Here is a 20,920-nt window from a genome sequence, read left to right as displayed (position 1 = left end):
GTTTAATTAAATAGATAGGTATATTATTTGTTGGAGTTCGTGGAAGACAAAATTTATGCAAAAATAAAGAAATACGACATGTTGTGACTTGCACGGAGCACTCTTCATTGTCGTAATGAGTACCAGATATTTCCAAACACTTATCAATAGTGCAGGTGTTTTTGAGACACTTGGTACAAAGCCCTTGCAAAAGAACCACAGTTGAGACATTTTTTTTTAATTCGTGGTAACATAGAGTACCCTTGAAGACACTTTTCTCTTGGAATTTCTGCAATCTAACCAACATTTCAAAATATTTCCAAAAAATTATTTTCAAAATTTGTTTCTCCATTTATTAAGAAAATATACACTCAGCTTCTATCAATTGACAATTTTAATCAACTGTATTGTTTGTTGGAGTTAGCGGAAAACGATATTTATGCAAAAATAAAGAAACACGACATGTTGTGACTTGCACGGTGCACTCTTCATTGTCGTAATGAGTACCAGATAGTTCCAAAGACTTATCAATAGTGCAGGTGTTTTTGAGACACTTGGTACAAAGCCCTTGCAAAAGAACCACAGTTGAGACATTTTTTTTTAAATTCGTGGTAACATAGAGTACCCTTGTAGACACTTTTCTCTTGCAATTTCTACAATCTAAATACATTTCAAAAACTTTCCAAAAAATGATTTTCAAAATTTGTTTCTCCATTTATTAAGAAAATATACACTCAGCTTCCTCTATCAATTGACAATATTTAGTGCGTAATCTGTCTCCTAAATGGGTTAATAATATCTTCTTGGTGGCTGGAACGGTTGTTGTTGGTACTGGCGGTAGGGTTGCTGGGCCAGTACTTGTACCGGATAGGTACTCCAGCTTTGTCGAACTGGAGACAGTGGTACTGTGGAGAAGGGAGTTGTGGGAGAAGTTGGAACCGCTGAAGGAAAGGGATTGTGCTCGTATGGTTGGAAGTATGCAGCGCCAAATTGCTGAAGAGGTGGGCCAACGTTGGAGGAACCTTGAAGAGTGGCTCTCCTGAAAAAGAGAGAGTCGGAAACAGTTCCAAAGATGCAGGGAAGTACTCACGGCATGAAGTGGTTGAAGGGCGTTTCCTACAATAGTGATAGAAGAAATGAGAAGAAAATTGACGGAAGGAGAATGTTCTCACCTGTTGGAGTTGTTTGGCAATGTACAGAAGAAGTACAGCGAACATGACGTTGACGATCCATAAGACGAATCCTTTGCCGGCTATTACTAGTACCGGGAGGATACCAACAGCACAAATAACCTCGGAGCTAGTACTATTTTCGCTCAGACATTTGTCATAATTGGCGCCCAATATGATGACTAAAATCAGGTCTACCAAACACACCAGTGCGGTGTTGGCGCTCCAGATTTGGTAAACTAGTCTCAGATTTCCTTTCTTCTGCAACAAAACTAAAACAGAATCGTTCGAATTTGTAAACAAAATTTAAATGGAATGTTAAATTCTTCTGGTTGTTAAAACGTATGATTTACCTTGCCAAGAATATATAAACCAAGACAAATCAATGATGACATAGACCCACAAGAAGAAAGCAAAGACACCCGGGGTTAGAGATTGACCACTAAAATGTAATTCTTGGTGGGAACCTTAAATCAATTGATTTTGAGAAATTGTCACAGTTCCAAACGTTACTCACGCCTTAAAAAGAGTTGGTAAATTATATCACCTACAGCGTCCATGTAATGATAAGGAGGGTAGTACTTGTGACTTGTTGTATAATGTATAACTATACACATTACTGCCATAAATATCCATGCCAGGCTTTGAATCTACAAAAATTACTCGATTTAAACTTTTGAAAAATATCCAAGAACTTACCACTCCGATAAGACCAGCGATTTCTTTCAATTTCTTTTCTAGATAGCTAAGCGAGTCCATAATGCTAGAAATATTTTTAACAAGTGCATTCAATCCACGGATCCACGGATAACATACTGCTATTGATATGATAAGAACGACTAGATAGTGTCTGAGGTAAGAGGCAACAGTTGTTGTTGTTTTTGAATACCTAGAATGTGGGATTTACACAAGTTCTGAGCTGATACATTCATACAATCGCAAAATAAAAAAAATTGGCATCATCAAATCAATGTTGTTATCTCTAAGGGAGTCTATGGCAGCGATAGAAGGTGAAATAAAAAAACGCGAGGCGATAAGTTTTTATTAATCAAGGATAAAATAACTGCAATCATGTCTATCTAGCATGATTACGAAATAGTCCTTTGTCTGACAAAAATTTAATCAAAAAATGATTTGTGGAGGTTTTTGACAAGGTTGAAGATTATCTCTGGAAACAGTTTTGGTGGTCTTCACGCTCCAATAGTGCTGGAGCTGGAACGAGGCACAAACAGCTGATCTGCTAAAGATTCAACTCTTTTATTCTATTGTTTCTATTTTACAAGAGTAATACTATTTATAAAATAAGCAACAGCAGACCATTGGGGTTTTATATGGGCCTCCGGTTCTGGAAATCTTGTCTTCTAAATCTTGATCTGAAAATAGTTTGTTTAGATTTAGCGTTTTCGTCAGTTTATTTCACCACAAACGTTGAAGCTTGGTAGATCTGTCTTCTCTGAAAACAATCAGTGAGCAAACTGTTCGATATTCGATGAGTCGCTTTACCTTTATCTTTTGAGCCATCTTGAGCAACACCCACGCAAGAGCAATGTTAACAAACCACAAAACAAACCCTTTGGCAACAACCACAAGCACCGGAAGTATTCCATTGGCGCAGGCTTCTTCCAGTGACATCACATGGTAGTTGTAGAGATCTTTGCAGTTGTGGTAGTCCACTCCGAGAAGAATCACGACCAGGAGATCCACCATGGAGATTAGAAGAGTGATGCCACCCCACAAACGCACATCTCTGATAATTCCTTGGTTCTTGGTTTGGAGCAAGTTCTTGAGGGAAACCACCAACAGGACTAAGTTGAGACAGAAGTAGACCCACGCGAAACCAAAGAACACTCTGGGTTTGACCACTTGCTTGCGAAAGGCCACCACCTCTCCTACAAACACAATACAAAATCTCCAAACACTTTTTTGTGAGTCTTACGCGCCAGAAAGAATCCGTAGATCAAGTAGCTGATTTGGTCCATGTGGGAGTCGACTTGTGGAAACCGCGAAGGTTCGAGGTAGAGGACTAGGCATATCGTCGACAGGACCGACCAGGTCAAGGCTTGCAGCTGAAGAGGAAAGACACTTGGGTTTTTGAGTTGGATTAAGATATACTTACGGTGCCTAAGGTGTAAGCCAGTTTGCTCAAGTGGTCTTCCGTTTTGGTCAGACCCAATTGGTTTCTTGCCATTGTCGAGGTGTGGAGTGACACTGGGTGGAGTCGATAAAGCAACGACAAAGCCAACTGATAACATCATGTGAAGGTTTTGCTTGAAACATTTTAATTGCCGCAGTCGTAAATTGGTACCTAATTGGGTGTTATCATGTGATGACAGTTCCACATGAGTCAGTTGTGACTCTTTACTTTAAGTAAAAAATATACAGGGTGTCTCAGCTAAGACTTTCGAGCCTAATAACTCAGTTATTTTCCAGCGGATTTTTGTGAAATTTAAAATGCAGATATTTTAGACGGTGAAGAATAAAATTCCATTAATTCAATCACCCAAGTCTTAAAAACGTAATTTTTATATGCCTTTTTAAAATGTTGAATCAATTAAGATTTACATAAAAAATTGATCGTCAATAAAAAATGCTGTAGGGAAAAACTCGTCCTTGAAAGACTTCTGGTTTGCAAGAAAAAAGCAAAAAACTGTGTTAAACGTGGCTGCAAATGCAAAAACGTAGACGCGTATGAAACAAACGCGCAATTTTGCAGAATTTTGGTCATCCCTTTTCGCAGACGCGCAGGTGACATATTTGACGTTTATCTTGCTAACCTTACAAACACTTACAAAGTTAAAGACAACATTTGGACGTAATTTATTATACTGGATGCTTTAATTCTTCCATAAAGGACTAAAACACGATCAAGATATTCTAGCAAGGTAATTTAGTTCACCTACGCTTCCTGTGTCTTCAAATAAATTGACGACTCTCTTAACCTTACATTTTGTAAAGCCTACATTTGGATAGTGTTCCACGAGAAAATGAACTGTCATTGAAGGTCTTACGACACTCTCCATAGGCAAAATTGTTTTACTTTTTCAACAATATTGAAATTTCTACCGCTGTAGTCTGTTTTTAGAGTATTTTCAATACATTTTTACAATTTGACGTTTCTAATAAAGCGCGCCCAATTTTGACAGACTTTAAAGGGTGTACAAAATGTTGCTTGGCAATTAATCATCAATTCTTTCAAAAGGTAACTGCTCAAATACCTTCAAATTTTACATTAAATTTTTGACGACAAAATCTAATCTTTTTGTTGAATCATACAAGTGATTTACTTAATTGTTTGTGTAGACCCCTATTTTTTAATGTTTAACAATCTAGTACTAATCGCGCATAATTTTCGATAAAGGAAACATGTGTTAAAATTACATTTTTTAACTTGAGATAATTTTATTATTACTAACTGAACCTTCACGGTCTAAAATATCTGCATTTTAAATTTCATAAAAATCCGTTGGCAAATAACCGAGATATGTATTAGGCTCGAAAGTCTTAGCTGAGACACCCTGTATATTTACGAAAAATACTGCAAGAAAAATTTCTGCAACACAAAGAATACGACCGAGAGGAAATTTTAAAAATGTTTGGAAAAATTTCAATAACGCTTTTATTGGTTGAATCACTGTCAAAATATGTTATCGTTATCGTCACAACATAACAATAAACAAATTCTTTACGAAAATAGCAAACATTTGAGATTTGATTAATTTCTTTTACATAATTCATTAATTTCCTTTACCGTTACAGTTTTTATAATCTGGACTCTCTGGTGTTGGATCACCAACTCACTTCTCTTATTTTTTTTCAGAGATGTCTTACTTTTCAACATTTTACAGAAAAAGTAGTTTCTCTGATGGACGTTTAAGTAAAACTGTTTTACATAATTCATTAATTTCATTTACTATTACAGTTTTTATAATCTCAATTCTCTCGTGTTAAATCACCAACTCGCTTCTCTTAATTTTTTTCAGAGATGTCGTCGTGGCATGAGCGAAAAATAAAGTGTGTGAGTTGGTGATTAGTACGACCTCCTTTATTATTTTCAGTATCAATTATTACTCGACACTCACAAACTCATTTTAAACTACATATTTCGTCCAATCAGCTCCAGATAATGTTTAGTTGCTTACTTTTAAACATTTTACAGAAAAAGTAGTTTCTGTGATGTACATTTAAGTGGTGCATATTTGAATTCTGTTGGATCTTTTAATTTGTGTTTCTCATCACAATCTCCCCAGGTAATCATGTTATCAAAGCAACCACATAGCAACACCGAATTATCGTAGTACTATTTCTAATAATTTTTTTTTTTATGTACTTCACTGACTTGATACTTCTTTTGCAAAGAGATGAATTAATAAAATCTCATTTCATTTGTTGAAATGAAAGAAGTAATAATAAAAACATGAAAACTTTATGCTGACATTGGTGTAGTACAATTATTTATCTTCATTGATGGTCTAATAAAACACTGACGGTCATTCTTTGTTTTTTTACCCTTTTATCTCTAACGAAGTCAAAAATGTCTGAAATAAAAAAATATTTAATCTAAAAAAATTGTTTTGGATTTGTTAGATTTATTCTGGTATTTTCTGTTAATCCCACAATCAAGCTGAATGGTCCTTGACAAACTTGATAAATTTCCGTTATTGATACGTCAACCGATTTCTCAAACGTTTCATGACGTTGCTCTAGAGACTCGAGACCTTTCTAACTGATAACTGTACAAGTACATCGATATCTTGTAAAGTTGTGCTTTGGAGAAATAATCGCGCCGAACACTCCACGTGCTTACAAATGTCCCCTTCCTAACAAGTGACCGGATTTGGGTGACAAGTTTTTCCTGGAAGAATGCGAAAACAGTGAGATAAATGGATTACCACATATTGTTAATTTATGATTCGTTATCATGCGATGAAGTTTTATCTGATCCGTTTTCGAGCAAAATTAAGTTTTCATTATCTTCTAGCATTTCGTTCTGTCAACACCCAACCAAAATAGAAATTTTGCAAATTCCTACCGTCAAAACATGGAATCCAACGTCCACAAGAATGTTAGAGTGATCGCCTCGTTCTTAGGGATTGTAAGTCATCTCGTAAACTTCCTCCACAATTGATTCACTGAGTAATGTTGCAGATTCAAGGTTTAACATACACCATTCTCTCCCTGGTATGTATAATTTTGTACAACAAACAACTAATGTACCTCAAGACGTCGAATTACATTGATTCAATAGGTGTACTCTTGTACAACGTCTATTTGGGTGAGTGTCAAATCTCGGTGTCAAATTTGTCCACCAAAGGTGTACTTTTCTAGGTAAGGATATGTCAAGCTTCCGCAATCAGTCTTTGACACCTTCTGTTTTTGCTGGTTTTGTGTGGGTGCACTTTATTCTTCACCTGATCTGGACAGGTGCATCACTCAAAAGTAAGATGTCAAAAAACTGGATGATCACTTGTATATTCATCCTTGTTGCAGTTGCGGCAAAATCAAATCCAAAATTGGACAAACATATGAAGTTTTGGAGTAAAATAACGTGGGTGGTTTGTTTTTGGGATTTCATCACGGTGGTCGTAGCTGGAGCCGACTATAGCAAGTGTTTAAAATATGCAAGTCGATATATTGAGATTCAGGCCTCATGCGCCAACGCCATTCTTCCAGTTCTGATCATAGCAGGCAAGGGCTTCGTCCTCTGGGTGGTGAACGCCGGTTTCGCGTTGACGTTGCACAGACTGAGCCAGCAACCGCAGCCGGTGAGTCACAATTTCGATTTCACAAACTCGCAACTGACGATTGTGTGATTTAGGTGGGCCGGATAGTTGTGGGAAGCCCTGCACCGTAAGTAATTGCAGCTCAAGAGTGACATTGCTTCACATGGGGATTTTCTGTGCAGGTATGCGTACCAGCCTGAGTACCCTGCGGTGCAGTCTCAGTACCCTGTGAGCCAGTCTCAGTACCCTGTGAGCCAGCACCAGTACCCTGTAAGCCAGCCTCAGGACCCTGTCAGCCAGTCGCAGTACCCTGTGGCCCAGCCGAATGTCTACAGCCCTGGAGCTCCGGAACCTGTCGCTTCGGGCACGCTCCAGAATGCCCCCAAGAACCAGTTCGGGTATCCGGTACATATTCCGGAACCTGATTATCAGTACAACCGGCAGGAGTCATCTGCTCCAAGGAGATACTAAGTGTTATCATGTTTTATCATGACTTATCACAAAAATCTTACCAAGTTTGTTTCTTTATTTAACTCAATTTTGTATCTTATTTTCTCTATTGTCACTTCCATGTTTGGGGTGCAAAAATACAATTTTAACAAATCGTACTGTATCTTTTTTCGAACCTATCACGAAGGTGCTTTGTGGTGAAGATTTTGTGAAAATCACAATGTCGACTGTGGTAGTTTAACTATCAAAAAAATGTTTCAATTGTAAGAGTGGTTGAGAATCTCTAATGTAAAAATCAGTCGCGTACCAAGTACTACAGGGTGTTATTAAAAGTTGTACAGATATTTTAACCACGAGCTACTGGCTTCATGTAGAACTCGGAAAAAATATTTAAAAAATTCTGTCAAAAAATAAAATGACATTTATTTTTTGAGCTACAATTTTTTAAAATTGCTTTTAGTTTTCTAGGTTGTCCTACAACCTCGTAGGTAAAATTTCGGCACATTTTAAAAATACACCCTGTATATCATGTTTTATAAAATATACGCCAATGCGAAGTAACCTATAGGAAATATGCTTTAAAACAAGGAAACCACATTGGTGTACGTTTTATAAAATATGATATACAGGGTGTATTTTTTAAATGTGTCGAAATTTTACCTACGAGGTTGTTTGACAACGTAGAAGACTAAAACCAATTTAAAAAAATTATATCTCAAAAAATAAATGTCATTTTATTTTTTTACTTAGAATTTTTTAGATATTTTTCCCGAGTTCTACATGAAACCAGTAGCTCGTGGTTGAAATATCTGTGCAACTTTCAACAACACCCTGTATTTGTTCTGTATTATTTTAGAATGTGAGTTTGTGACTATGAGAATGTGGTGAAAAATAAATCTTGTACGAATAATAACGAGTTTGTGAACGAAAGCGTGTTTGTGAACTTGAGAATGTGAGATGAATTTAGTAAATATGTGAAAATTGAATAAATTGTTGCTAAAAATATAACATTCACTCTTATCACATTTATCTTAAAATTCTTTTATCAAGATAAAGGTAATGGCTATTTTCAGAGAACAGTTTCGTCACTGAATGTGCCAAGTACATAATCTGCTTGCAGGAAGAATCATGTTACACTAATAGTGTCGCATCATCTCAGATAAATCATCTGGATTACGTCCTCCAAACTTACGTCAATTGCATTACTTGGTACACATTTTTAACTTAACTAGGTATCGTAAGTGGTACTAAAAATTCTACTTATTGATTTCGCATAATCGCTGTTTTAACTTATTGTCCTGAACAATTAGTGAACCTCGAAAGCCACTTTAGATAACTCTTTGCTATATATAGATTGACCGATGTGTCCACAATCTCAGTAGTGAATTAGAGTGAGTCAAGATGGAGTTGTCGTAGGTGGAGCTCAAAGTTAAACAAATTGCAGGTGTCCTCTGTACTGTAAGTTTGCTTTGCTGTCCAACTCCACGAAATCACGAATCATTACGCTTTCAGATTGAAGGACTAGCATGGACGATCATGTCCCTTATATGTATAATCCTGTACAACTCCGAGACCATTTACATTGGCACTATGAGTTACTGGAATCTTGTAGAGTACAGCATGTACACCATGTTCTTCATTAGTAAGTACCAGAATGTATTTTGTCAGTCTCGGGAGTAGTTTTTTGTCGAGCAGGTGGCAGTGCTGTGTTTCCTAACCAGACGCTAACAGGACGCGTATTTACTGGCTTCGCGTGGATTCACTTCCTCTTGAATGTCCTCTGGACGGTGATGTCCCTCTTGAGTGAGTACAGTGCGAAGATCTAGACACGAAACAATTTGTTTTGCACTTTCAGTACTCCGCACACAGACTACAAGACAACGACTGACAGGTTGGAGTCATCTCACTTTGACCATCTGCGCGTGGGACTTCGTCACCGTTTTAATCCTTGGTGTAGACTACAAAAACTGCATTTCCGGGTATTTCATTAGTAACGCGGCTTCACAAGAAATGGTTTGTGCCAATGGAATACTTCCGGTACTTGTGATCGCAGCCAAAGGCTTCGTTTTGTGGATTATGAACCTCTGTCTTGGGGTTACGTTGTTGCTGACGACGAGACGACTGAAAAGGGTAAAGATGACGCTTGAGCTTTCTTGAAATGACGCTTTCGTTCCAGGCGGGATATCCAGGAGCCTAGAATCTACACAAACTGCGCTCAATCTCATCCATCTGCAAGAAGAAATGAAATTGTATTCTCGAAATTTTGATGGCAGTAAATAAAATAGGAAAGAGAGCAGTTGTGTTTCTTAAGTGGTGGAAGTGAAAAATTGTTGCGTGGTTGAGGTGATGGTCGTAATTTTTAGTTCTCCATACGTGTTCGATAGGGCATAAGTCTGGTTTGGTGTCTGGATGGGAGAGATCATCGAGAAAACTTCGATTTTATTTGACATTCAAATCGATTTGATTGGTAATGTCGTCCGAGACTTATCAGATTTATCTGGTCCTTCGAGCCGGATAAAGTGGTATTCACTGTCTCCAAAGAACAATTATTACAAAAAATAGGATGATTACATGACATTTCAAAATGTATCAGTTTCTTAAAAGCTTAATGTGTGAGAAGTGAGGACAAAGACGAGTTTGTGACATTCAATACATTTGTTCTCAATTTATTTAAATGACGGCGAGTTTGTGACGATGAGAAGATGTTGTGCTGGTAAAGTAACAGACTGTGACAAAGTTTTATAAAGTTTTTCGAACCGAGACATGTTCTAAACTCTCATTTGTCACATTTGCCACACAAACAATTAGATACAATTTCATCCAAGGAGATTTACGGAAGATTGACTTTCAAAGAAAGTAAATGTAAATATATCATTGGTCAGCCTTGTGGAGACAAAATGAGTTTGTGACATTTCAATTTGGTAGTTTTCGTTGGAGCAAATAGTTCAGTCAGTGGATTGTGATGTGTGTGGGAATGAGAGCGAGTTTGTGTCAACTAAATTTGCTACGATGACAAAAATAGGTTTGTGATGTAGGTTATTACATAGGAATGTTTCAATCGAGAAATTGACAACACTTAGTAGTTTGTGATAATTTCTTAACAAGAGCGAGTTTGTGACTCCATTTGAAAATCTCTAGACACAAAAACGAGTTTGTGACATTTTGAGAAGCTTCCTTAAATCAACCAGAAAATACAGATAAACAATTTGTTGCAGAATTGATTGCGAAAATGCAACTAGAAATAAATTCGTCGAATTACGTTTTTGCAGACTCTCATTGGTTGAAAATGTCATGAAACAAAATAATGAAATAGTTATTTATTATCCATTATTGTCTCTGCCAAAATTGTACCATATACCCATATATTGTCCCACTTGTTGTGTAAGATGATTCATTATCAGTGTTTTATTGCTTGAAAATTTATTAGTGAACAGCCGAAATTGCTTTAGATAACTGACATGTGGTATATATTGAAAAATCTGCAAATTCTCTCATTTCCACTGTCACAATGGGACTGACAGACTTCCAGATCAAAAAACTCTCTTGCGCTCTTGGATTCGTAAGTAGCGAAAACCTCCCCTCGCAAAATTGACGCCGCACTTCCAGATCCAAGGATCAGCGTGGGCGCTCATGTCCTTGATATGTCTAGTCCTCTACAACAGTCCTCCCCATGATGTAAATACGACGACTTACATGGACAGCGTCAACTTGGCCATTTACGAATTCTTCTTGTTTCGTAAGTATCCGACAACTCGCGGGCTTGGTTAAACGTCAACGTTGCAGAAAGTGGTGACGTCTTCGACAATCAGTCGTTCAACGGAGCCACATTCGCTGGCTTTGTGTGGATCTACTTCTTCCTCAACGTGCTCTGGGTGGTGGTTTCTGTTTACGGTAAGTCAGCCAAGTGGAGAAACTGCGACTGAAGAATTCGTTGCAGTCTGGAGCCAAGATATTTCCAAGAAGACAGCGCTTTGGAGCTACGTCACTTTGGCGATTTGCCTGTGGGACTTTATCATTGTTGTGATTCTCGGTGCGGATTATGGCAAGTGTTTAGATTTTGTCAGAAGTGACCAACTGAATCCAATCGTGTTAGAAATGATATGCGCTAATGCAATTCTTCCGGTGCTTGTGGTGGCAGCGAAAGGCTTCGTTCTGTGGTTCGTAAACGTTGCTCTCGCTCTTTTGCTGATGAACGCAGCGAACCAAGCGTAAACTACACTTCAGGCTCCAAGTTACCACATTCTCGTTCTTAATATTTTTACTACTAAACATTTATTAAAATTACGTTTTTTTATAGATTTGTTGTTGTTTTTTACGGAACACCTAGACCTGCTACTCCCTTTATCTTTACGAACCAATCCGACATCAGTCGCAACATTTTTCAAAATATCAAATGTAAGAATACTGAAAAAAAAAAACAACTGATGAGATTTTTTTCGATTATAGATAGGTATCAAATGGTATTAGATAAAAATGTATTTAAAATAGTATTGATTGATTCACCCGAATAATATTTTTATCGTATCATTAACGATTATGATCACTTTATATTACACATTTATTGATAATTATGAAGTCCATAATATTAGAATAACTCAGCTTCCTTAGTTACTTATGATATGTTAGTTACTCATAATAATACATTAGTTACGTGCTCAGAATACGTTAGATACAATGATATGATAAAGCTTTGAATGTGTCTCGAATATTAGCGATTTAAACCATCTCGGACGTTGCTATGAGGATGACTCGGCTAGCGCCTCGTCACCTCCCAAAGTCCTGATATAAATCGCTTAATATTCTCGTTATATCGCGCGTTCAAATGAAATCCAGGGCTGAGTAGGCGTTACAAACATTAAACCGCTTAGAACAGTGTAAAGTTTGAATTTCCCGCTGTTTGACACGAATAACATTTGTTTGATCGGGACATAATTGGACATGTTTGTTTTCAGCAAAGGGTGCCCTTAGATATTTGCCTCGAAAATAGGAATCGTTCTTAATGTAAAACATTGCAAAGAAAGAAAAAAAAAGAAAAAAAAAAGCTCTAAATTTTAGGTTAGCTGTCAACATGCTCCAATTAATCTACGCTTTAAAAAAGCACAACAACCACAATTGACGGTTTCCAACGCCTCTGCCCAGCCCAGGATTTCATTTGAACGCAGGATATTAATAGCTATATTATGTCAGAAAAGTTTATTGAGACATGTTATCAGTTTTAGATGCAGATAACAAAATTGCTTTTTAATTGTGTATAAAGGGTTGCATAAAAACGGTTAAAAACAACATTACAGTGAGATTTGAAAGTTGTTTCTGAAAGTTGACGTAAAATTTCGCAACAGTTAACCTTGGACCTTAAAATTACGATCGTCCACGTTACAGCCCTGATCTGGCCCCAACTGTCTACTTCCTGTTTTGAGGCATTAACTAAGAACAGAATGAAAAGTGATTGGGTGGTTAAAAATATGGTATTTTCATTCATTTCAACTCTGGTAATCTGGAAGGTTTGGACAGAATGCCTTATCTACTTTATAGAGAGACAAGCACAGGATACTACCAAGTCACTACAAAAGGTTGCGACATGCTTTCATCTGTTGGCAATGCAATTTTTATGACAATTACCTGTATGACAGTAGACATAGGCGTACGTAATTAGTTTAGAAAAATAATTAAAAATAAATGTCATAATGACTTGCGCACGCCAATGTCATGATGTAAACGGCAGCTTTGTCAAAGCAGTGTTTCAAAAGTAGGTATTACCAACCTATCAAAAATTGCTTTTAGTCTTCTACGTTGTCCTACAACCTCGTAAGTAAAATTTCGGCACATTTTAAAAATACAACCTGTATATCATGTTTCGTGGTTAAAATTTGTGCACGCATTTCAAAAAACACCTGTATATAAAGTTACTCCTGCAGCTCTGTACTGAGGTTAGTCAGGTCACAACATAACGTATTAACGTACAATGAAAATTTAAAATTGACAAGTAACGCACAGTTGATTGTTTTTCGCTCGCTCTGCTAAAAAACTCGACTCCCTTGATTTTAGCTTGCCGTGTCGTGCTGCGAACGCTGCGAACGATTTTCGCTGAGCTGCGAATGATTTTCCGATTTTAGCTTGTGCTGCGAACGATTTTACCGTGTCGCATGAAACTAATTCACTGCCCGGGAATAAAATGTACAGTTAATTTCAAAATTATCGAGTACACCTCAGAAATCAAGAAGTCGATTTATTACAGATTTTTCCACGTGTAAAGATGCCTTTTTGAAATTTGAACGTCATATTTTTTATAGGTTAGGTAAGTTTGACAACATAAAATGTCGCTGAAATTTTATAACACCATAATATTGTCTGTTTTATCCTCTGCACGGTGCTCTTCGCAATGTTTATAATACTGGGCTACCCCCCGGATCTTCTTCTAATTTGGAAAGAATGAGCACTTTCGCGTTTTCGGTTAGATTCGGAATTTGTTTGTCAAAATTGACCATTGATCATTGACAAAAAATATAAGTGCATTTCACACTGTAGAAAATTAGGTGTACTGTATAATTTTGAAATTAACTGTATGTGGCGCGCCTAAAGAAGTTTTCACTTCAAAAAATGATCAATTGTGACAACAAATTCTTTTGTCACTGATGTTTTCTCGATTAAGTACATTGTCAGTTTATCTCTAACGCTACACAATCTTTATTTTGTTGGTAGTAAAATGTGTCATCACGTTGCTAAAAATAAATAAATTAAATATATGTATATTAGTGTGATAAATACAGTGTGGAATAAAATGATTTACATCATTTTTACATCTAGTTACCTTTGGAATTTTTGCACATGTAAATTTTCCTGTACCGCTCTACTTTTTTTTTCGAAGTGCCGAACTACTAGTTCTGTCAATAAATGTCATCAATCGAATTGACAATTGTTACAATTTACTAAATTGAATTAATAAACGTTGGTGGCCACTTTTAACACTAGCTGTGACTTGCTTTTGTTAGCTCCTTTTTAATTTCAATCTCAACTTTGCATTCATATCATCCCTTCGCAATAAATCACATTTGGAATTTGGATATACAGGGTGTCCCAGAACTGGCTCCCCAGAGAAAACAGGCATGTGCCGACAACAAAAAAGACTCTAAATTGACTAAAATAAATTTTCTGATAGCTCAAATTACCGAGTTACAAAGTTTTTAATTTCACCAATCCCGGAAGCTCGTCCTCAGGTATTACTAAAAAATCCGATCGGTTGCTAAACAACAACAAAAAATCTCTGATATCGCACAAATCAATAAAATGTTTGGGCAACTGGAAATTTGACGTTTTCCGATATAAAAATTCGTTGACGTTTATCTGTCATCAACATCAAGACTTGACAATTGCAAAATTCGAAATACAACAATAAAAATAGCGATTCTAAAAAGAACCATTTATTTAAATAGGTAACAATGTTAAAGCAGATGTTCGAAATGACCACCATTCATTTAAATGCACAATTGTGCTCTACGTAACAAACTTCTTGTAGTATCGTTAGTTATCATTTCTTCAGTAACTGAAACAAAGCCTCCTGAATTCAAACTCTCAGATCAGCCTCTGAATTTATGGGCCGCCGATAAATGATTCAGATCTGGAGACCTGTCAGGCCAATGATGCGGTCCTCCTCGACCGATCCAGCGCTGTGGATATTGGTTATCCAAAATTTCCCGAACGTTTCTGCTAAAATGTTGGAATCAGTCATTTATGCGATAAGCAAGAGGTACAATTTCAAGTAAATCAGGTAGCTCCGTGCCAATGAACTGAGCATATCTTGTCCCCGTTAATCTTGCGGCGAATTCAAACGGTCCAATCTAGAGCCGGGGATTCGGAATTTTAACAAATGGAAGGATCCACCACGCTTATACTTGCCAAACGATCGCCCAATAGCCCAGTCCACAAATTAACAGAAAACCTATGTTGAAAACCTCTGAGAAATTATTCTCTTGGATTTTCCTCTGCCCAGATATGAAGGTTGTGCTAATTGGAACAACCTTACCGGCAAAATAGCGACTCATCAGAAAACAATATCCGTGACAAGAAGTGTGAAGCATCGTTTTGGTTTATTAACCATAGATAAAAGTCTCGCCTAATTGGATAATCCTCTGGCAGAAGATGTTGTACTCGTGTATAGTGGTATGGATCTATGGATGCCTCCTATTATCAGCTAGAACTCTCTGCACCGAACTCTTGGATAAACCCATTTCACGAGAAACTGTTCGAATACTCCGGGTGCCGTCTTCCTCAAAGACATTCTGTACGGCTTCCTCGTGTTCGACAGTCCTTACATTTCTTGGAGCACCCCTAACTTCTTCTTCGAACTGGCTGCATCTGACCCGTTTCTCGACCCCGAGCGATTAATTTCAGGATTGTTTTGTCTTTGTGGAAATTGTCACGGTACAACCTTACTGCTTCACATGCATTGTTCCCACATCGCGCAAAAGTAAGAATCATATCTACGTACTCAGAGGAAGAATACATGTTAAATGATACACTTGAATTAAATATCGCAGCGAAATTCTATAACAAATGTCAAACTGACGTAAACAATCATTCTAATAAATGTAGTGGACCAAATCAAATGGACAGAATTATAGAGGTTTACGGATAAAAAGGAAACCTAGGCAACGCAAAATTGCGATTATTCCACCTTAATGATGCTCAACAATTGGTCAACTTCAGAATGTCTTTTCTCGGTTATCATTTGAGATAGGACTTTTTTTCTACAAAATACACGTTAATATATTCGCCCTAAGGCTCCCTTTTTTCTCTGGGGAGCCAGTTCTGGGACACCCTGTATATTTTGAGGTTAGGCTTTCTCTATTTTGTAGAGCGGCATTTCGTATTTTTACAAGAGTAATGCAAAGGTAACTAGATGTAAATCATTTTATTCCACACTGTAGTTATGTTTTTAATTTTTTTTTTTCGACACTGTCAGAATTTGAGAATTTTCTCCTGTGTAAACGGATTTTGATAAATGTCAACTTGTCAAAACGAAACGTTAAGTTCATTTAAAGGATTTTAAGCGATTTAGAGCCTTTAAGGGGCTCGTCGAACAAAAAAAAGTTGTATTCAACTCGTTCGTTAAATAAATACATTATGAGTGTTGCATCGCAGATAAATAATCTGGATTATGTCCTTGGGACTTACGTCAATTGCATTACTTTGTGTACTTTTTTATTCCAATGAATTAACTAGGTATCATAAGTGGTACCTACTAAACATTCTACCTATTGATTGCTGTTTCAACTTATCGTCCTGAAGAAATAGTGAACGTCAAAAACCATTCTACATAACTCTTTGTCAGTGGCGGCTTCTCCCTATAAAATTCACGAAATAATATTTAAAAATATAAATATTGCACACAAAATACATAAAATAAAACAATTAAAACATTATATTTATAAACCAGAAAGTTGTTTGGAAAATGACAATTACAAATTATATTTTGATCGTACAGTTTTAACTGACACTCATATTCAGCATAACAGACCAGACAAAAAGGTATATTATTATACTCATGTCATATCGTGATGAAATTCCTTAACATTGACACAGAACATAAAACACAAAAAAGTCAAAATGTGGAGGCGAGACGCCTGAAATTATGTTGATAAGCACTGCACTATTACTTGATAGTAATATCTGTAATAGTGTATGTACTCCGGCAAAATTGCCGTGCCGCCGGGTGGGGGAGGGTTAAAAACAAATACTGGGTGTCCCAAAATTCGCGGAACAACTCAATGGGACAATGTCAACTCATGTTAGAAGATAATGAAAAAAAAAATCTATACCTCTTAGATTTGTAGATATGGGGGCTCAGAAGGTGCAGCTTCCATCTCATTTATTTTAAATATTAAAAAAGATTTTGTCTTTTACTAGTCAGTGGCATAATAATTCTAAACGATTGTATAATCAGGTTTGCAATTATTTTCTTCATTATTTCCAGCATTTCCAAGTAGTAATTTTATGTCGGTTTTACCTCAAATAACGTACGGCAACCTGGCTTTGATTTTGCTCTCTCATTTCCATGGATACAACAAAAATGAAATATTTGCAGACCATTGGGATACATACACCGTGATCAACAATGACTGAGTCTGTTGGCAATGAAACAATTGAAAATACTGGTGATTTTTGTCTAGTAATTGGCACTGACCACGCACTGACCGGATTTTCCAACTTGAGATGACATTAAAAACATTCTTGGTTATGCAGGTTATGTTTATACTATTACAAAAATTAACCTTCGTTGGTAAATTTTAAATTTGCCAAATTTCATTGTTACCAACAGACTCAGTCATTCTTGATCACTCCGTAGAATGTTTTAAATGTTGCCACATTTAGTGTAACGATATCTTCTACAAAAAAGAAGATTGATTTTTTTAAACATTTTTACCTGATATTGAGGCCTATTCTGTAAGTAATATGTTAATTTTAAACATGATGTTATAAAATAACAGCCATTAAAATCGCAAATCGTATTCTGTAAAACGATGTTATGTTAAAAAATTGACAGACCCTGTTAATATGTCCTGTTATTGTTAAAATGTTAACGACTTCTCCTTATGTGCCTTTAAAATTTAACATCATGCTATAAATTATTATCTCCTCGAATAAAAGGAAGATTTAGATGTCTTCTGAAAGACAGAACTTTACATTACTTTTTACATTACATTAAGCAGCCGAAATCATTTACAGTTGCAACATCTGTCAACATTTTCGAATTCCTTGGCCTGATCCTGACATAAATGAAGAAGAAAATGGTGGAATTTATAACTTCGCAAACCATTATGGTAAATAATGCTCAAATATATTTTTCCTTCAAGGACAAAGGAAAAGAGATGCGTAAATAAAGCCAATGTTTCTTGGCTTTTTATAAGATCAATTGGATTAAAATTGTCTTGCAGCGACACTTGAGGCAATTTTCGTTTTCTTTGTCTCTCTGGTACCTGTTGTGTCATATTAGGTGCATCCATTGTTACTGGCTTTGGTTCTGTTATTTAGATAATTTAATAATACGTTTGAACATCTTCATTATCACTTCTTTCTGCTTCTATGTCTCCCACAAGGTTTATTATGTCTCCGCCTATGTTAAGTCCAGGTTCAGAAACGTTTGGTGCATCGTCAATTGCAACAATACTATGTAGGTATGTACAGTCGATGGACAAATAAAACTGGGACAAAAATGACAATCACATAAGTCAAAATTTACAAATTTGCATGGTTTAATTACGGTTTTATCACAAATAGGTTAACTTTGGGTATGACATATTATATAGACACTGACAAATATATTGACAATTCAATGGTCTGATTTACATTGATTAAATTTTAAGTGTCCCAGTTTTATTTGTCCACCGACCGTACCTAGTAGGTATGTTTAAAATTGGTTCTTTGATATCACTCAGAGGTTTTTCCTTGACTGACCCACCACCATTTCTTCTTCTGCTTTTAGATTCCCAAAGACCTTAAAAGCATATTTTCTTCAAGACAAATAAGTAGTGAAATACACGTTTCCACTCTTCTACTGAGCGCTTTGGACCTTCAAGGTTATTATTTCATATTGCTTTTTAATTTATTAATTTGCTTTCTACTATCCCAGCTTAATTTTGTAACAGCTTTCTGTTTTCCGTCAAATTCTCCTTATTGTTCTCCAAGAAGGCAACAAGAGCTTCTAGTTGCCGTGTTGTAATGCGTAGTCTTGAACGCACGCTCATTTTCTGAATCTTTTAATGATGAAAATGAAAAATATGATGACAGACGTCAAAATTAAATATCAGAACAAGGAGAGATACTATGATATGATATGAGATAGTAAAGGAGAAACGTGTTGGTATGATATGACAACATTGTCAGTGTTAACATGCGTGTTAAAAAAATTAACTATAACAGTTGCTTTAAAAATTACCTTACAGAATACACATCCATGTTAAAATTTTAACATTTCTGTTATAATTAAACTTTTAACATCCCTGTCAATTTTAACATAAAAGTTACAGAATAGGCCTCAATATAATGACTACTTAAAAACGTACTGCTAAGCTGTCGCGAGTTTTGGGGCACCCAGTATACGTGATACATCAAATAACGAAAATAATAATACACAGTTATTTACGTATTGAGGGCCAGAAGTGTAAGATTACACCCGCGGCCAAAATTTGAGGCCCGACGAAGGAGGAGTAAAAATGTTAGTTCCTATTTGTTTTATGCGTTTTCTTAAAACAACGGGCCTTACTTTATAATTTACAGCCCGTTTGCTTAACTTAAAGTATACATTACATTACAATTTATCGCTGGCAGTGGCGTATCATACAATCGTCAAGGCAAAAACATTTACTTTGCCTTAGGTATATTATAATATACGCATAATTTTACATAAATTTTATTTATAAACAAAATGATTTTTTTTTTTAAATAAACACTTAATCAAAACTCAATTTTCTTCATCTGATAAAAGAAATTCTACACCGATGTCACATACTTTTGTTGTAACTAGAACCTCTATGAGAATAATGAAAACTATCTTCATCTTCAGAACATTACTGTAGTCTTTCTCACATTTTGACTGGCCTCCTCGATCACAAACACCACGAGCCGCCACTGCGTCTTTGCTATACATATACAGACTGACCGATGTGTCTGCAATCTCAGTGAGATAGAGTGAGTCGAGATGGAGCTGTCGCAGGTGGAGTACAAAGTTAAACAAATTGCAGGTGTCGTCTGTGCTGTAAGTTTACTTTGCCGTCCAACCAAGCGAAATCACGAATCATTGTGTTTTCAGATTGAGGGACTAGCATGGACGCTCATGTCTCTTTTTTGTATAATCCTCTACAACTACGCGGCCGGGGACATCGACATAAACATTAGGAGATATTGGAATCTTGTAATTTTCGTTATTTACTCCACGTTCATCTTTGGTGAGTACCAGAAGGTATTTTGTCAGTCTCATGAGTAGTTTTTTGTCGAGTAGATGACACTCCTATATTTTCCAACCAGACGGTAACAGGAAGCGTATTTACTGGCTTCATGTGGATCCACTTCCTCTTGAACGTCCTCTGGACGGTGATGTCCCTCTTGAGTGAGTACAGCGCGAAGATCTAGCCAGGAAACAATTTGTTTTGCACTTTCAGTACTCCGCACACAGACTACAAGTCAACGACTGACAGCTTGGAGTCTCCTCACTTTGACCATCTGCGCGTGGGACTTTGTCACCGCGTCAATCCTTGGTGTAGACTACAAAAACTGCATGTCCGGTGCTTCCAACAATAAGTACATGACTTTTAAACAAATGATGTGTACCAATGGAATACTCCCGGTAGTTGTGATCGCAGCCAAAGGCTTCGTTTTGTGGATTATGAACCTCTGTTTCGGGTTTACGTTGTTGCTGGCGACGAGACGTCTGAAAAAGATAAAGATGACGCGCGAGCTTTCTTAAAATGACACTTTCGTTTCAGGTGGGATATCCAGGAATTTATTTGAATTTAGACAAACTGAATCTCGTCCATCTGTAAGATGAAATGAAATTGTATTCTCGAAATTTTGGTAGCAGTAAATAAAATAGTAAAGAGAGCAGTTGTG

At 36.5% G+C, this 20,920-nt stretch overlaps 5 protein-coding genes across 9 annotated transcripts; 3 read left to right on the top strand and 2 right to left on the bottom strand.

Annotated features, from left to right (window-relative positions):
* Positions 1–671: 671 nt before the first annotated feature.
* On the bottom strand, positions 672–1,943 carry LOC138130899 (uncharacterized). Its single transcript, XM_069047606.1, has 6 exons — positions 1,848–1,943; positions 1,666–1,798; positions 1,502–1,615; positions 1,152–1,420; positions 1,070–1,095; positions 672–1,018 (listed from the first exon to the last, which is right to left on the bottom strand). Exons 1-6 carry the CDS (start codon positions 1,905–1,907, stop codon positions 769–771), a joined length of 852 nt encoding a protein of 283 aa, XP_068903707.1. The 5' UTR covers positions 1,908–1,943; the 3' UTR covers positions 672–768.
* Positions 1,944–2,176: 233 nt separating this feature from the next.
* On the bottom strand, positions 2,177–3,521 carry LOC138130914 (uncharacterized). Its single transcript, XM_069047630.1, has 5 exons — positions 3,265–3,521; positions 3,085–3,214; positions 2,652–3,037; positions 2,576–2,601; positions 2,177–2,521 (listed from the first exon to the last, which is right to left on the bottom strand). Exons 1-5 carry the CDS (start codon positions 3,334–3,336, stop codon positions 2,476–2,478), a joined length of 660 nt encoding a protein of 219 aa, XP_068903731.1. The 5' UTR covers positions 3,337–3,521; the 3' UTR covers positions 2,177–2,475.
* Positions 3,522–5,915: 2,394 nt separating this feature from the next.
* On the top strand, positions 5,916–7,472 carry LOC138140415 (uncharacterized). The gene is made up of 6 exons (XM_069061501.1): positions 5,916–6,240; positions 6,294–6,420; positions 6,474–6,584; positions 6,636–6,910; positions 6,964–6,995; positions 7,051–7,472. The coding sequence occupies exons 1-6, from the start codon at positions 6,187–6,189 to the stop codon at positions 7,337–7,339; spliced, it is 888 nt and encodes a 295-aa protein (XP_068917602.1). The 5' UTR covers positions 5,916–6,186; the 3' UTR covers positions 7,340–7,472.
* A 906-nt stretch (positions 7,473–8,378) lies between these two features.
* On the top strand, positions 8,379–20,868 carry LOC138141244 (uncharacterized). Of its 5 annotated transcripts, none has more exons than XM_069061948.1 (9): positions 8,379–8,527; positions 8,672–8,776; positions 8,831–8,960; positions 9,014–9,121; positions 9,174–9,448; positions 9,495–10,877; positions 10,925–11,054; positions 11,102–11,209; positions 11,256–11,616. In XM_069061948.1, the coding sequence occupies exons 6-9, from the start codon at positions 10,827–10,829 to the stop codon at positions 11,528–11,530; spliced, it is 564 nt and encodes a 187-aa protein (XP_068918049.1). In that variant the 5' UTR covers positions 8,379–8,527; positions 8,672–8,776; positions 8,831–8,960; positions 9,014–9,121; positions 9,174–9,448; positions 9,495–10,826; the 3' UTR covers positions 11,531–11,616. The 5 variants fall into 5 exon arrangements, with proteins under 5 accessions (XP_068918049.1, XP_068918048.1, XP_068918052.1 ...); XM_069061949.1 differs by having other exon boundaries at positions 8,411–8,550; XM_069061947.1 differs by having other exon boundaries at positions 8,396–8,776.
* LOC138141243 (uncharacterized) lies at positions 19,880–20,790 on the top strand. Its single transcript, XM_069061946.1, has 4 exons — positions 19,880–20,069; positions 20,124–20,259; positions 20,313–20,420; positions 20,473–20,790. Exons 1-4 carry the CDS (start codon positions 20,013–20,015, stop codon positions 20,775–20,777), a joined length of 606 nt encoding a protein of 201 aa, XP_068918047.1. The 5' UTR covers positions 19,880–20,012; the 3' UTR covers positions 20,778–20,790.
* Positions 20,869–20,920: the final 52 nt, after the last annotated feature.

This window comes from Tenebrio molitor, chromosome 1 (genome assembly GCF_963966145.1).
Source record: "Tenebrio molitor chromosome 1, icTenMoli1.1, whole genome shotgun sequence".
NCBI lineage: Eukaryota > Metazoa > Arthropoda > Insecta > Coleoptera > Tenebrionidae > Tenebrio > Tenebrio molitor.
Note: the sequence above shows the minus strand (reverse complement) of the source record. Positions and strands in the feature narration are given on the sequence as shown.

Bases quoted from the DNA above. Each gene is read 5' to 3' on its own strand.
- LOC138141243 (XM_069061946.1), top strand. From the start codon at position 20,013: ATGGAGCTGTCGCAGGTGGAGTACAAAGTTAAACAAATTGCAGGTGTC. The intron at 20,070-20,123 runs GTAAGTTTACTT...TTGTGTTTTCAG, and splicing joins TTGCAGGTGTCGTCTGTGCT to ATTGAGGGACTAGCATGGAC. The intron at 20,260-20,312 runs GTGAGTACCAGA...TTTGTCGAGTAG, and splicing joins TTACTCCACGTTCATCTTTG to ATGACACTCCTATATTTTCC.
- LOC138130899 (XM_069047606.1), bottom strand. From the start codon at position 1,907: ATGGACTCGCTTAGCTATCTAGAAAAGAAATTGAAAGAAATCGCTGGT. The intron at 1,616-1,665 runs GTGAGTAACGTT...AATTGATTTAAG, and splicing joins TTACCAACTCTTTTTAAGGC to GTTCCCACCAAGAATTACAT. The intron at 1,421-1,501 runs GTAAATCATACG...ATTCTGTTTTAG, and splicing joins GTTTATATATTCTTGGCAAG to TTTTGTTGCAGAAGAAAGGA.
- LOC138130914 (XM_069047630.1), bottom strand. From the start codon at position 3,336: ATGGCAAGAAACCAATTGGGTCTGACCAAAACGGAAGACCACTTGAGC. The intron at 3,215-3,264 runs GTAAGTATATCT...TTTCCTCTTCAG, and splicing joins TGGCTTACACCTTAGGCACC to CTGCAAGCCTTGACCTGGTC. The intron at 2,602-2,651 runs GTAAAGCGACTC...GATTGTTTTCAG, and splicing joins AGATGGCTCAAAAGATAAAG to AGAAGACAGATCTACCAAGC.
- LOC138141244 (XM_069061948.1), top strand. From the start codon at position 10,827: ATGGGACTGACAGACTTCCAGATCAAAAAACTCTCTTGCGCTCTTGGA. The intron at 10,878-10,924 runs GTAAGTAGCGAA...CCGCACTTCCAG, and splicing joins TCTCTTGCGCTCTTGGATTC to ATCCAAGGATCAGCGTGGGC. The intron at 11,055-11,101 runs GTAAGTATCCGA...TCAACGTTGCAG, and splicing joins TTACGAATTCTTCTTGTTTC to AAAGTGGTGACGTCTTCGAC.
- LOC138140415 (XM_069061501.1), top strand. From the start codon at position 6,187: ATGGAATCCAACGTCCACAAGAATGTTAGAGTGATCGCCTCGTTCTTA. The intron at 6,241-6,293 runs GTAAGTCATCTC...GTAATGTTGCAG, and splicing joins TCGCCTCGTTCTTAGGGATT to ATTCAAGGTTTAACATACAC. The intron at 6,911-6,963 runs GTGAGTCACAAT...TGTGTGATTTAG, and splicing joins TGAGCCAGCAACCGCAGCCG to GTGGGCCGGATAGTTGTGGG.